The 15850-nt window shown below is 45.5% G+C and overlaps 2 protein-coding genes across 2 annotated transcripts in view; one reads left to right on the top strand and one right to left on the bottom strand.

The window, feature by feature from the left end:
• DHX16 (DEAH-box helicase 16) overlaps positions 1 to 14598 on the bottom strand; it is a 66174-nt gene extending 51576 nt beyond the window's left edge. Inside the window, exons 1-3 of the mRNA XM_068250413.1 lie at positions 14496 to 14598; positions 10943 to 11224; positions 2657 to 2871 (exon numbers count right to left, since the gene is read on the bottom strand). Of these exons, the coding sequence (XP_068106514.1) occupies positions 2657 to 2871; positions 10943 to 11140 (413 nt within the window). The 5' untranslated portion in view covers positions 11141 to 11224; positions 14496 to 14598. The remainder of the gene's footprint in view (positions 1 to 2656; positions 2872 to 10942; positions 11225 to 14495) is intronic.
• Positions 1 to 15850, top strand: part of ABCF1 (ATP binding cassette subfamily F member 1) — a 413240-nt gene that overhangs the window by 296186 nt on the left and 101204 nt on the right. The window lies entirely within an intron of this gene.

Raw genomic sequence — 15850 nt, 5'->3', positions numbered from 1 at the left:
GCTGGATCTGCCTATACAGCCCAGCCTCTGTTGCTATCCCAAACCCACCTAAGGTCCCCCTGCACTCTGCAATCCCTCATAAACCACAGCCACGCTGCTGACAAACAGCTTGTCAGAGCTGGCTGTGTTTATCTCTATAGAGTCAGTCTGCTGCTCTCCCCGCCTCCTGCAGAACTCCAGTCCCCGCCTGCATCCCTTCCCTCCCTGCTTATTGGAGGGAAGGGAGGGGGGCAGGGACCGGAGCTATGCAGGAGGCGGGGGAGCAGCTGAGACTGACACTACAGATGTAAACACAGCCTCACAGCATGGCTGTGATTTATGAGGGATTGCAGAGTGCAGGGGGACCTTAGTGGGGTTTGGGATAGCAACAGAGGCTGGGCTGTATAGGCAGATCCAGCCTCTGTATGCAGATAACATTCTTTAAACACACCTCGGGTTCTCTTTAAATAGATCAATCATTTGTCATCGTTGTGTACGCACAACTAACACAGATTATCTTCAGATCTGCCAGAATGGATTGGTCTACACAGACAATAATAGCTGTCTTAACATTGTTGGGAACCTTTTTTTTTTTTTTCCCCAATGATTCTCAGCCGATCTGTCATTTACTATGCGTTCCTGGCTATCACTGCTCAAAGCAAACATACTACTCCCAGTGAAGAGCAAAAGAACTGGCTAAAAACAAAAAACCCCTAGACAGACCCTCTGGAATAGGGGTATGGCGCTGTCGCCACCTCTCTTGACTGCTTCATAATTCTTCTCTGGACACTTCCAGGCATACGAAGAAGCACAGAAAAGACTCAAGGTGGCAGAAGAAGATCGCAAAAAAATGGTAAGCTCACTGTATCCCAGAACTATTGCAGCATTTATAGTGACGCCAGTATAAAAGGCATGTATCACCATTCCTACACCACTGGCTTCAGGATAGAAAATTAAGAGAAAAGGCATTTATAGTGCATTTTTATCTGAGAGAAATGTACTACTTATACACATGTATTTTAAATGTTTCAATTTTTTGGGATAATGGTCCCTTAACTACTTAAAAGGGGAACTGAAGTAAAAGGTATACGGAGGCTGCCATATTTATTTCCTTTTAATCAATACCAGTTGCCTGGCAGCCCTGCCGGTCAGTTTCTCTGCAGTAGTATCTGAATCACACAAGAAACAAGCAAGCAGCTAGTCTTGTCAGATCTGACTTTAAAGTCTGAAACACCTGATCATCTGCTTGCTTGTTCAGGGGCTATGGCTAATAGTATTAGAGGCAGAGGATCAGCTGGGCTGCCAGGCAACTGGTATTGCTTAAAAGGAAATAAACATGGCAGCCTCCATATACCTCTCTCTTCTGTTGTCATTTAAAGACCATGATAGTTGAAATCTACACCGTGTTTTGATGGCTATCTGGCTGCCAGGGCGTAGATTTCAACTCACTGCTGCTGCGCACATCCGCCGTCTTCATCGCTCCTGCCGATCTTGCCGCTGAAGCCCCGCCGTTTCCCGTTGCAGCTCACTCGCTCTACCTGTCAGCAGAGCCCTGTGAGCGGGTCAGGAGCCGATTTCATTGGCTCCTGGTCCGGTCTTTCAATGTAAGCAACTCCCATTGGCTTACGTTGAAAGACAGAATCCGTAGCCAATGAAAGCGGCTCCTGACCGGCTTACCGGAACTCGGGTGGCACAGGTTTCCGGCGTGCGGCGGTGACAGCGGGTATGTACGGCGATTTGTCGGGATTGCGCCGTGTCTGTACCAGCGGTCTCTGGTCCTTAAAGGACTTACGAGGCGAATTAAAAAAAAAAAAAGTTCAGTACCTGCATGAAATTTGAATGCACGAAGGACGCCATCCGCGCAGTTCAGCGGGGTCCCCACTGTTCAATTGCACCCCGGGCCCGGGTCAGGCTCTCATGCCTCCTCAAAAATGGCCGCCAGAGGTTGCCGCAGCTGCGCAGTCTGCACAGACGCGAGTGCGGCTGCGCAGCTCTAGGATCTCAACCCTGATGTACGCTACAGGCTGTCTCCTGAGCATGGATCGGGGGGGGGGGGGGGGGACTTCCTAGAGCTGCGCAGTCGCACTCGTGTCTATGCGGACTGCGCAGCCGTGGCAACCTCCGGCGGCCATTTTAGAGGAGGCATGAGAGCCCGACCTGGGCTGTGGGGTCGGGAGCCGACCCGGGGGGCAATTGAATAGCGGGGACCGCGCGGAACTGCACGGAGGGCGCGGATGGCGTCCTCCGTGCATTCAAATTTCATGCAGGTACTGAACTTTTTTTTTTTTTTTTTTTTAATTCGCCTCGTAAGTTCTTTCAGGACCAGAGACCTCTGGTACAGACACGGCATAATTCCCACGAATCGCACATACCTGCTGTCACCGCTGCACGCAGGTTTTAAGTTTGTTTGTTTCAATCAATCAATCAATCATCTTTATTGAAAAATGTTTAAAGGAAGAACATCTTACAACATAACTTCTCATACAGTAAATACAGTTACAACAGCACTGTAAAGTACTGAACTTTTTTTAAAAAAAAATTTGCCTTGTAAGTCCTTTAAGGGGGCAGAGACCGCTGGTACTTAAGTGGTTAATGGGTGTGAGCTGCTCCTGTACTCACTTGGACAGAGGTCACATAATGAAACAAATCTGAGACAGCTGGGGTGGGATGTACTCACCGCGTTTGCTCATTCTCGCTGTCAGATGACTCCTCCTTCCTCCTCTTCCGCAGATGCTGCTTTTTCTTTTTCTTCTTCCCATCTCTGCTCTCTTCCTTCTCCTCTTCCTCGTCGCTATCCTCCAGCAAGGTGTAGGTTTTGTTCTTCTGTTGCATAGCCAATGCCTCTCTCTCCAATGCCCGGGCTGGCCGTTCCACCTGAGCTTTACGGGGGAGCTGAGAAATAGGAAACCGGAGGAATTATAAGGGAGGGATCGGTCTCTAGATGCAGAGAACACCTCTTATACAGACATTAAATTAAAAATTCTTCATTCATTCTAAAAATTTTCCCGAACCAAAGATTGGTGTTTTTATCAGTCTTTTTGCAATTATTGAAATCGTTTTTTCACTTTTAGTTCTGCAGCCAGCTAAGAAAAACTTCCAAAAGTGACAGACTGTGCTGACTGATGCAATAAACGAAGACTGCATTGAAAACCAGTTTCAATTAAGCTGGCTATTAACAATATAATTCTCTGATTCGATCATTATGAATTATCGTTCAGGCCAAACGGAAGAAAGCTTGCAAATCGATCAGATTAATGGAATCAATACGAAAAACGAATAGATTCCATTAAAGAGGAACTGTAACGACAAAACGGCCCCTGGGGGGTACTCACCTCGGGTGGGGGAAGCCTCCGGATCCTAATGAGGCTTCCCACGCCGTCCTGCGTCCCTCGGGGGTCTCGCTGTAGCCCTCCGTGCAGCGGTGACGCAATATTTACCTTCCTGGCTCCTGCGCAGGCACTCTGTTGCCTCTCGGCGCCGAAGTAGGCGGAAATACCCGATCGCCGTCGGGTCTGCTCTACTGCGCAGGCGCAAGTTTCCGGCGCCTGCGCAGTAGAGCGGACCCGACGGAGATCGGGTATTTCCGTCTATTTCCGTGCCGAAAGTCGCCACAGCGCCCCCGCTGGAGCCAGCAAAGGTAAATATTGAACTGACAGTCGGCACAGTCGCCGGCTGTTCGGAGGGCTGCGGCGAGACCCCCGTGGGACAGAGGACGGCGTGGGAAGCCTCATTAGGATCCGGAGGCTTCCCCCACCCGAGGTGAGTACCCCCCAGGGGAGGTTTTTGTTGTTACAGAGTCTCTTTAAAGCAGACCCAAACCAAACATTTTTTTTTTTTAATTCAAAATATTTAGTTGCACCACTCTGACACATACAAAGATAAATAAACACTCCTTCAATCCTATTAGCATTTCAGTGCATGCTTTTCACCCTTCTCTTTTCATAGCTAGGGTTATACTGGGGGCAACCATTAGCAATTCCTCCATTGCTGGACACCACAGTTTGCCGGATTTTGTCCGGCAATTTGAAAGGAAGGGAGGGGTTCCTACAATAAATGTAAAATATTTTATATTTGTCATCATGCAACCGAAAAAAGGCTGCTATTTATTATTATAATTTAGAAAATAGATTTTATTTCTGAAATCTTGTATTTTTTATTTGAGTCCACTTTAATTTGATCGAATTGATTAGCAGTATTTCTTGTTAGTGGGCCTGATTGATCGTTTCCGATCGGTCATAAAGATCGAATCGGATAATCAGTCATCTGGGGGATTGTATATGCACATAAAAACAAAGTATGCTGAAACAATGTTTCTCTTTAAAGAGGAACTCCAGTAAAAATAATGTAATAAAAAAAAAAGTGCTTTGTTACAATAATTATGTATAAATGATTTAGTCAGTGTTTGCCCATTGTAAAATCTTTCCTCTCCCTGATTTACATTCTGACATTTACCACATGGTGACATTTTTACTGCTGGCAGGCGATGTCAGTGAAAGGAGATGCTGCTTGCTTTTTTTGGCAGTTGGACCCAGCTGTACACAGCTGTTATTTCCCACAATGCAATTAGGTTTACAGACAGGAAACTGTCAGGACCACCACACTGTGGGAGGGGTTTCACCACAATATCAGCCATACAGCGCCCCCTGATGATCAGTTTGTGAAAAGGAATAGATTTCTCATGGGAAAGGGGGCATCAGCTATGGATTGGTAAGACGTTAAATTCTTGGTCACGGTTTCTTTTTAAATCTTTGCAATAGACAACTGAAAACACTGAGCTTTTCTCAGCAATACTAGTATCTCCCTTTTAAATCGGACCTGAACTCAGAACTTCCTCTCTGCTCTAAAAGATATGCAACAGCATAATAACCTATAAAGAAAAACATTTCTTTGTTACAGCTGATACAAATGCTGCAATAAGGCTGCAGTGTGTCTACTTCCTGCTTTCATGGAAGCAGACAGAGGATTAAAATCCTGTGTTTAAAAATCAGCTGCTCTGCCGAGGCAGCCAGCTGACAACTGAGGGATCAAATTACAGCTGTGATTAGTTACAGATGAGGGGGAATTAGACAGGCTAAACTCTCTAAATACATACAGGGTGGATTTTTCAGTTTTCCTTCTGTCTTGGGCAAGAGTTCAGGTCCACTTTAAGCAGATCAGAACTTTCTATGCACATTTTATATTTTCTCAGTAAACTTTACTGAAATGATCTCTACTTGTTTACATGCCTACTGAGGCCACAAAGCGTTTTTTTTTTGTTTGTTTTTTTTACACAAAATTTCTCTCACATGAACATGAAAGGAGCCATATTGATAAAAATAAAAAAATGATGTCAAAATACTGGTTACCCCACAAACCCGAGGGGATGTTAAGCTCACCATACAATCTTGGTCATTCAATCTTACCATGTTCATGTAGTATAGGAGCTAACCAAAACACTCCTTTCAACGTATTTTCAATCTGTTGGCCCTAATGCTAGATGCAATTTTCTGACAGATTTACGGTCACATTGACCATTTCCAACACGTATGATCTGATTTCCAGTCGAATTTCCGTTCACTTCTAGGGAAAGTCGATCGGAAAAAATCAATTAATGGAAATAATTGATCTGACAGTAAATCTGTCAGAAAATTGCATTGTGTAGTAGCATTATACTACATAGATTTGGTAAATCTGTACAATCAACATTGCATGTTGTGTGGCCATCCTGCATACACAGCGGTATCTCCAGGCTCTCTCCCTATGTGCCTGTAACCTACTCAGCCAGAAACTACACACTTATAATGCTTAAAGGGATACTGTAGGGGGGTCAGGGGAAAATGAGTTGAAGTTACCCGGGGCTTCTAATGGTCCCCCAAAGACATCCTGTGCCCGCGCAGCCACTCCCCAATGCTCAGGCCGCGCCTCTGGTTCACTTCTGGAATTTCAGACTTTAAAGAGGAACTCCAGTGAAAATAATGTAGTTAAAAAAAAGTGCTTCATTTTTTACCATAATTATGTATAAATGATTTAGTCAGTGTTTGCTCATTGTAAAAATCTTTCCTCTCCCCGATTTACATTCTGACATTTATTACATGGTGACATTTTTACTGTGGGTAGGTTATGTAGCTGCTCCTACCTGTTTTGGCTGTTAGAGACAGCTGTAAACAGCTAATTCCTGTCTGTGAACATTGTTACATTGTGGCAGTTTGCCCAGAGTACCGCGGGAACTCAGAGCTTCTTGTGGGAGGGGTTTCAGCACAAAATCAGTCATACAGCGCCCCCTGATGGTCTGTTTGTGAAAGGCATTATGTTTCTCATGTAAAAGGGGGTATCAGCTACTGATTGGGATAAAGTTCAATTCTAGGTTGGAGTTTCTCTTTAAAGTCTGAAAACCACTGTGCCTGCGTTGCCGTGTCCTCACTCCCGCTGATGGCACCAGTAGCGTACTGCGCTGGCCCAGTATGGTCTGTGCCGTGTGCTCCTGGTGACATTAGGGGAAGCAAGGACATGGCAACGCAGGCGCAGTGATTTTCAGACTTTAAAGTCTGAAATTCCAGAAGTGAACCGGAGGCGGGGCTGGAGCATCGGTGAGTGGCTGCGAGGGCACAGGATGCCTGCAGGGGACCATTAGAAGCCCCGGGTAACTTCAACTCATTTTCCCCCGACCCCCCTACAGTATCCCTTTAAACCTGGTGTAGGGCCAGTTTTTAATAAATACTGAAAACTGAATAAGCATACCAGGCAATCCAAACCTGAGCAAGATTTTTTAATTATTTTCTATTAGGTAAGAAAAAAAAATATTGGGCATATCAGAACATGGAAGAGTTTGCTAAAAGGTTAGTAAATTAGCAACTGTGCAAACACAGACAAGCTAGTCAACACAAACATATATATGATTATAAAACAAAGAAAAGGACACCGAGAGCCCAATATAGTGTAATAAGTCTTGACACCAGATTGTAGGTAATCACCAAGAAGTAATACTCACAAACCAGGGTTACCACAAAGCAAAGCACTGTATAGGCAGGTGGGGAGATTAGATCTGACCCCACTCAGGTTAAGAAGTCGCTCTCTGTAGATTGGAAAGATGGGGCAACACCCTCCACCAAGGGTAGACTAGACAATATACTAGGATGTATAACAGAGGCGACAACATACTATAAAAACTATTTAAAATCGTACATTCTCCAAGAAGACACAAAAAAATTGTTGGTTTATAGTAAACAACAATTTATTCACAATACTCTTAAAGTGCAATGTGTTTTGCAGGTTTAATCCCGCTTCATCAGGCAATAACAATGGAGTAATAGCATATAGCGCCTCAGAGGCGATTGGTTCTTCTACTGACCCTAAATGCTTTTACTCCGTTGTTATTGACTGATGAAGCAGGATTAAACCTGCAAAATGCGTTGCACTTTTGGAGTATTGTGAATAAATTGTTGTTTACTATAAACCAACAATTTTTTGCGTCTCTGTAGAGTAGGTTACCTCCTCTTTTTAAAGTGTTATTAAACTATAGTGTGCGTGTGTACACATACTCACAAACATACATACATACATACATACATACATACATACATACTGCTCAGTCGAGCCTAACACTGAGGCCCCGTTCATATAACGGAACGCGGGCGCGTTCCGTTCAGAACACAACGCACATGGAACGCACGTCATGTGCGTCTCTGTGCGTTGCGTGGCTGCTAGCTTGTTTTGCTAGGAAACGCGTGCAGCATGCGTTCCCGGACCGCACAGGTCCGGAACGCATGCAGTGTGAACATCAGACAGTGCACTCTATGCACTGTCTGATGTCGTGCGTGTCGGCCTCCCGCACGCGTTCCCGAAACGCTGACGGGAACGCGTGCAATGTGAACGGGGCCTTACTGTCTAAAATTTAAAGCATACCAGAACTGAGAGGTATATGGAGGCTGGCATATTTATTTTCTCCTAAACAATGCCAGTTGCCTGGCGGTCAAGCTGATGCTCTGCCTCTAATACTTTTAGCCATAGACCATGAACAAGCATGCAGATAGGATGTTTCTGACTGAATTACAGCCCAGCGCACACCAAAACCGCTAGCAGATCCTCAAAACGCTAGAAGTATTTAGAGCAGGTTTCAGAGCGATTCTAGGCATGTTTAGAGACGTTTTCTAAACCTGCCTAGCGTTTTTGGGAACGTTTTTGTGTAGCAGATTACACATATTGTTACATTAACCTCCTTAGCGGTATGCCCGACACTGTGTCAGGCATACCGCTTCCTTCAATTACAAGTCCCCCCCAAAGATTTTAAAAGAGGTTATGGCCCCACAAGCTGTAGCTAGCACTAGGCTAGCTAGTCCAAGTGCCCGTCACCCTCCGATCCAGCCACTTGATACATTACCCCCCCTGGCTCCAGCAATCAGCGCAGCCTTTCCGCACAGCTCTGGTCTCTCTATAGGGAGAATCGGGTCTGCGCATGACGTCAGCGACGTCATGTGTGATCCTCCCCATATTGAAGACCGGAGCTGTACGGGGAGGCTGCGCCGATTGCTGGAGCCGGGGGGTGTGTGGGGGGGGGGGGTGTTGGGGGTAAAGTATAATCGGGGGAGCGGCGGCGATCGGAGGGTGCTGGCTGCTTATGCTAGCTAGCTTAGTGCTAGCTACAGCTTGTGGGGGCAAGAAAGCTTTTCGAATCTCCAGGGGCACTCTAACTGGAAAACCTGAGCGGCTTAACGCTCAGGTTAAAAGCTGTTACTGAACAGCTTCTGTAACAAAAACGCCTGGAAAACCACTCTAATGTAGCGTTTTCCAGAGCGGTTTGAGCTTTTCCTATACTTTACATTGAGGCAGAAACGCTTCTGCAAACCGCAAATGTGCAGCAGGAGCCACGTTTGCGGTTTGCTAAAAACCTCAAACCGCTGGTGTGCACCATCCCATTGAAATACATTAGCCATCTGTTTTCACAGGCGGAAGCGGTTTGCGGATCGCTTCAAAAACCGCTCGGTGTGCGCCAGGCCTACCTGCATGCTGGTTTCAGGTGGGTGACTCAGACACTACTGCAGGCAGCCAGATAAATCAGCAGGACTGCCAGGCAACTGGTATAGTTTAAGAGGAAACAAATATGACAGCCTCCATATTCCTCTCAGTTCAGGTTCCCTTTAAAGAAAACCTGTACTGAAAATGAAAAGTCAAAATAACCATACACAAGTCATACTTACCTGCTGTGTCGTCTATTCATCAATCTCTTTCTCCTCTCCTGTGTCCTGTTTGTCCACTGTGATCAATGGAATTCTCCGTCCTCCATTTTGAAAATGGCCGTTACCACATAACAGCTTCCTGGTCAGCACACAGTTAAACTGTAATATTGCCCACTTGAGTCATAGGGAAACATGGACACATCAGTTCTCCTCTCAGCTGTAACTGACAGCAACTGATATATTTCAGTTCTGACAAAATGTTGTCAGAACTGGAAGGTATCATTGTCAGAAGAAAATGGTGAGCTTCTGAGAGGAACTGATGGCAAGGTAACTATGTAATGTTCATTTGAAGTTACCTCATGTGTTTATGTTAAATAATTTTACTTAGTACAGGTTCCCTTTAAGTGTCAACAGAAACAAGTGTGTGTGTGTGTGTGTGTGTGTGTGTGTGTGTGTGTGTGTGTGTGTGTGTGTGTGTGTGTGTGTGTGTGTGTGTGTGTGTGTGTGTGTGTGTGTGTGTGTGTGTGTGTGTGTGTGTGTGTGTGTGTGTGTGTGTGTGTGTGTGTGTGTGTGTGTGTGTGTGTGTGTGTGTGTGTGTGTGTGTGTGTGTGTGTGTGTATATATATATATATAAAAAAAGCATTCAAAACATGAAGCTCGCCATGCAGGGGAGGCAGGAGCAGTTCTGGAAACGTGGTTTGGATGTTTAGAATTTAAAGAATCCTCACATTATGAGACTCTCATGGTAAGCTAGCTCCGCAGTTCTCGACATTCATGGGGTGGGAACGCGGCAGGGGCATATTTGGCTACCTCTGGCATCTCTGGGTGTAGATGGTGGTCCCTGGTGGTGGTGTAGGTATCCCGTTCTTCCTCATCTTCTCTTTTCTTTCTTTGTCTATCTTCTCTTCTGTTTTTCTCCTCTTGTTTGTCTCCAGATATTTGCCTCATTATTCTCAGAGATGCATGCCTGAACTAAAGGGTAGCATTTTTTCACACACGTCCCCTTTAATTTTGAATTTGGAGGGGAGGGTTTATTCCCTTCGGGTGCCGATTCTCCTATTATAGATAATCCACCCCCCTATTTTTTTTTCAGGGGGGGGAGGGGTTAGGGGATGGTCTTTGGACACATGGGGGCAGCCATGTGTAGGGCCAGTGCATACCAAAAAAACACAAATGCTAGCGGTTTTTCAGAGCGATTCTAGGCATGTTTAGAGAGATGTTCTAAGCATGCCTAGCGCTTTTAAAAGCGTATTTGTGTATTATAGCGTTTTTTATATTTTGTTACAGTAGAAATGTAACTGAACAGCTACTGTAACAAAACGCTTGGAAAACCGCTCAGATCTAGCCTTTTTCAGAGCGTGTTTCCACTTTCCTATACTTAACATTGAGGCAGAATTGCCTCGAAAATCCTGAAAATGCTGCAGGACTCGAGTTTGCGCTTGGGGAAAAAACAAACCGCTCTGGTGTGCACCAGCCCGTTGAAATACATTACCGAAGCGGTTTCAAACTGCTAGCCTTTTTTTTTTAAACGCTCAGAACCGCTCTTGGTGTGCACCAGCCCTTAATACGTTATTGATTGTTCCTTTTGTATGGTGAATAATCTTTAACATTCTGTTCACGATTATAAATGCCGGCAGCACTGGATAGGTGTCTTCCTCATGATCGGTTTATTGTATGGCAAACAGTTCCCGTTTCTATTTGGTGTATGTATAATATATCTATAATAGATCTTATAAATAAAGAATCTTAAAAAAAAAAATGAAGTTAAGTGATTATTTTCCATTACAAAAAAGCACCATCAGTTCTCTCACCTTCAGCCAGAGTTCTTCTGCAAAGCGCTTCACTTTATCCGTGACATCAACCGCTCCAGTGTCAGCCAGCCGGCCTAGGAAGTCTGCAGAACTTGTACTTCGGCGAGCGGTACCAACCAGGAACTGCGCCACATGGCGATCACTCATCCCCAGGACATCATGGAGCTGATCTCTCACCCAGATCTCCACCCCATCCATTTTCAGAGTGTCGCTCAATGCTCCTCAGTGGGAAACCTGGAAACCCACCTGAGGGGGCTGATCTACAAGAAGAGCCCAGCGGACCTGTAAAACACATAGAAAAGCAGAAGTGAGTTACGCGCACAACATATATGGTGTTGGCATGTTTTGGTACCAAATTGGGCACTGGTCTACTTTAGGGTACCCAGCAGGAAACCTTACCGGCCCATTTCACATTGTGAATTAAAGCCAAGTGGATCCGGTAAAATGGATCCGTTTTCTGCTTCACCCGATCTGTAAGGCTTGGTTCACACTGGCAAACGAATCCGTGAAAACTGATCTGATCACCGGTCGATCGGATCCGTTTTCACTCCATTGCCACAGCAGCCAGGCAGGTGAGGGAGGGTGCAGCAGTCCGGTGGGTGAGGGAGGGTTAAAAACCGTACCCAGGCTTCCTCACATTGCGTTCCGTATTCGCGTGTCTGTCCGCGTTGGGCTGTTTTTGAGGAGTTTTTTTTCCCCGATTCCCGGCGCTTGGGTGAGCGATTAATTTTTGTGCTTAGCGGTTTTCTAAGCGTTTTCTCCGAGTGGTTTTGTAATTCACTCCCTGACGCAAGTTGGGAAGTGAACTCTTTGACCTGGAAAAGAATACATACAATGTATTATATTCTTAAAAACGCGAACGCAAATCGCTACACAAAGCGAATTTAAGAGCATTTTGCGTTTCTCCTATACTTTCCATTGAGGCGGAACTGCCTAAAATATGACGCACACACCGCTTTAATGAACGGACAGGGTATGACCCGCACGGATATGAGCCTTCTCATAGACATTCATTGCAAAAGCGTTTGGTGGGCGATTTTAAAAATTGTCCGCGTGTAGGAAAAAAACCCGGAAATGCCTCCGGTGTGAACGAGCCCTGAATTGCAGCCGGGCGGTCGGGAGGGTTTCTTCCGGCTGCCTTCTTCCTCCTCCTTCAATTGTGTTCCACGTCTCGTCATGTGACTATCACGCTTCCTCCTTCCGGGTTGAAGGAGGAAGCGTAGTTATGTGATGCGACGCTGGACACAATTGAAGGAGGAAGAAGAAGGAAGCCTGGAAGAAACCCTCCCGACTGCAATTGAAGAAGATGGAAGCCTGGGTAAATTATGACCCTCCCTCACCCGCCTGCCAAGGTACACTTTAGGCCCAGTTTGCTTCCCCACATCCCCCCCAGACCCCCACTCCGAGTGGATTTTGCCCCTTGGACCGGTGTGTTTCTTCACTAGCGAAGACATTTTCTGTTCTTTCATTGCCCCCAATGCAGGGATTCATCTTCCAGATTGGTTCCACAGCTCTCAGTGGTCCAGAAAATTTCTGCAGGGAAGAAACTTGCGTTCCATTCAGCGTAACGTACGGAACGGATCCGTTCAGGCGGATGCGAACTGTTCCATAGGTTAACATTGGATCCGTTCGTATTCATTCCGTTTGTACAGTATCCGTTCTGCAAACTGACCTTTTTTAACGCAAGTGTGAAATGGGCCATAGAGAGATTCCTCTAACATAATTTGGTGGACAGCACCCTCTCGAACTGCTAGGCTTCAGATAGGTAATAGTAAACTACACCTGCACTATTTGGCCAATCACAACGCTTTGTGGTGTAGAGGGTGCTGTGATTGAACAACAGTTCCCTATAAGTCTTCCTGCTGGGTCCTCTAAAAGTAGACTAGTGCCCACTTCTCATGCAACTCCAGCAATACTGAGCAATGCAATTTATAATTACTCCTATGATGAAATAATACATAGCCAGAGGTTATCTTTCATGCAGAAAAATGCAAGCCAAACAGTAGTTTCAAAGTTGAGAATCAGTAGCCAAAATCAGACAACGATCATCAAGGCAAAAAAAACAAAAACCGTTTGCAATAAGAAATTGCATTCTACTTCAGCTGCCAGTATCTCTGGAACAAAAAGATCATTTAAACATACACTTCTCACTGCAGGTAAACGCTAAAGGTAGCCATACATCTATCCATTTAGCAGCTGATCTCAATAATTGTTACTGAATCGGATAAAAATCAATGATGCCAAGAGCATGCCCGATGGACGATTCAACTAATCTTTGGCCGAAATTGGTCGAATGCATTGATCGGTCATGCTGGGAAATCTCGGGCCAATGTGGTCGACCGGAGAGTACATTTGAAATCGGTGCCGGTAGACTTGGGCGCAGGATACAGCCGGTATATGGCTGATCCTGCTTCTGTACAAGTCCAGGCCATGTTAATTACTATTCCCCCTCCAGGCCACCATGGATAGTGGGGGAATGAAATAATTCGGCTTCCAGTGATTGCTGGAGGCCAAATTATGGTGTTTTTAAGCAACTTCAGCTCCGTCTTCTGATGGCGCCGACGTTACTCACTGAGCGCTGCAATAGGAGTGATTCCTATTGTAGTCTATGGAGGCGCCGGCTGCAGCCAAATCTAGCAGCGCTGAAAAGCACTGCTCCGTGACTGGGTGCAGGGCGGTAAAGGAGTAAATCACGGAAACCAACCTCCTGCCGCTGTTCCCCTAAATGTTCCCCAGTTGCCCATGCATTTATACTTCAACTATCTCTGTGTCCGCTGATACTCCGCTGTACTGCGACATCGCAATAACTCCAGCTGCCAGGTGGTGCGCCAATGCAGAAGTACGGTGGACACTCAGGGAAAACAGCGTGACAAGTATAAATGCATGGGCTGCGCAAGGCTGATTCCTGAAAGGGGCTGAGATTGATCAGGTAATCGGCCTGTTGTGTATGGGCAGCCAACAGATCTCTTTCTGATCAGAATCGATCAGAGAGAGATCTGTCGCTTGGTCGAATCTGCCCAACATCACTAGATGTATGGTCACCTGTATTTCTTTTCATCTTATGCTGGAATTGTATTGCTCAGGATAGTGAGCCGCTTGGTAAAGGACTACTATGGTGAAAAGAGTAGGCAGTTAAAATCTGACAGAACAGACAGGTTTTGGGCCAGTCCATCTATTCACAGGGGATTCTCAGGTTTTCTTTGTCTTCAACAGCATTTCCTGAACAGCAGTTGCAAAGTCTAACTGACAAAATAGCATGCAAGTGATTGGGGAGGCTGGCTGGTATCTTACTATTTTGGCAGTTTAACTGCTGTTCAGGAAATGCTGTTGAAAACAAAGAAACCCCTGAGAATCCCCCATGAGGGGATGAACTGGCCCAAAACCTGTCGGATCTGTCAGAGTTTAACTGCCTACTTTTTTTTTTTTTTTTTTGCGATAGTGGTCCTTTAAGATATGATTATCCAATCTGGACCCAGCATGCCTCTTCCCCACTCCCTGCACAGAGACAGAACACATCCACTAATGGAGTAGAAGGCAGCCTGTAGCCTCTCACCTCTCTCTCCAGAACACACCAGCCACTCGTCTGTCTCCTGTTCCTCCACATTGAACGAAAACCACTCGAAACCGGCGACCAATGATTACGTCACCGTTACTTGTAATACACTTCCGTATTCTGACCCGGAATTTGCGTTCCAACAGCGACCAGGCGTGATGCGCAGGCGCAATTAGAAACAGAAGAGGCCGAACTGTCTTTTGTCTCCAGACATCGCGCTGTATTGATTTTTTTTCTATCAATTTATATGATATAAAGGCAACTATAAGTAGTGAAAACTTTTGCTTCTCACTTAGAAATGGTCTTTCGTTATTTTCAGCATCTGGAAAGTTTTCATATAAAACAAAGGGACATTATTATTATTATTGTTGTTGACCACCAGTCAGTTATGAACGTGCTCAGAACTCAACAGTAACCTAATTATCACTATTATTAGCAACATTTTCTCATCTACCGGTTTTTGAAAGTTAATTGGAGGCTTGCAGGATATTATACCTAACAGATAAAGTGACCGTGAGGTGAAAATTACACTGATGAAGTAAACAATTGTATCTATCCTCCTACTCGTAAAAAGACCATTTTTTCCAATAAATATCCCACAGTTTTATTTTATGTTTAAAAGCTGTTGATGGCTTCCCCTAGCCCCCTCTGACCTGATCGCTGGCACGCCTTCCTCTTCTGGCTCCCCGTTCGCCTGCAATTGGCCCTGGAAAATACTTTTGGACGGGGCCAACTGCGCATGCGTTCCCGCTGTCTTCACATCGGCGGGAGCGTTCTGCACCTGCACAGTACTTCTCCGCCTACTTCACCTACTACAGTATTTCTCAGCAGGCACAGAACTCTCCTGGCAACAGGAGCAAGACGGGAATGCGCCTGGCCGGACTGTGCCTCTGCCAACTGGAGGATTTTCTGTGGCCGTTGCGGGCGAAAGGGCAGTCAGAAGAGGACGGCTTGAGATCGATCAGGCTGGAGGGGGCTGGAGGAAGCCCCAGGTATGTATATTTTATTGATGTGGCCCCATCTCAGGTTTCCTTCAAACATTTACAAAGTTGATTTAATGTGTTATTGTCTCTGCTCCACGGCAGTTTCCCAGAGCTAAAATACATGAACTATTGACCTTTTATATCTATCCCCTTCCCTAAGAAGTTGTTCTCTGCAGGAAAAGGTTTTATGGCTGTAATTCCTTCAGAGAGCGTTACACTATAATTCAACAATGGTCAAACTAGACAGAAACTGTCACTTGCATGCCTGAAAGTTAACTCTTTCTGGCAGTAAAAGTAAAAAAGAAAAACAGCCTAGTTATTAATATGTTTGGCACTGTATATACATACAGTATGTTCATCTCATTATGGGTT

The sequence above is a fragment of the Hyperolius riggenbachi genome, chromosome 8, assembly GCF_040937935.1.
Source record: "Hyperolius riggenbachi isolate aHypRig1 chromosome 8, aHypRig1.pri, whole genome shotgun sequence".
Lineage (NCBI taxonomy): Eukaryota > Metazoa > Chordata > Amphibia > Anura > Hyperoliidae > Hyperolius > Hyperolius riggenbachi.
This window is presented reverse-complemented; position numbering and strand designations above follow the sequence as displayed.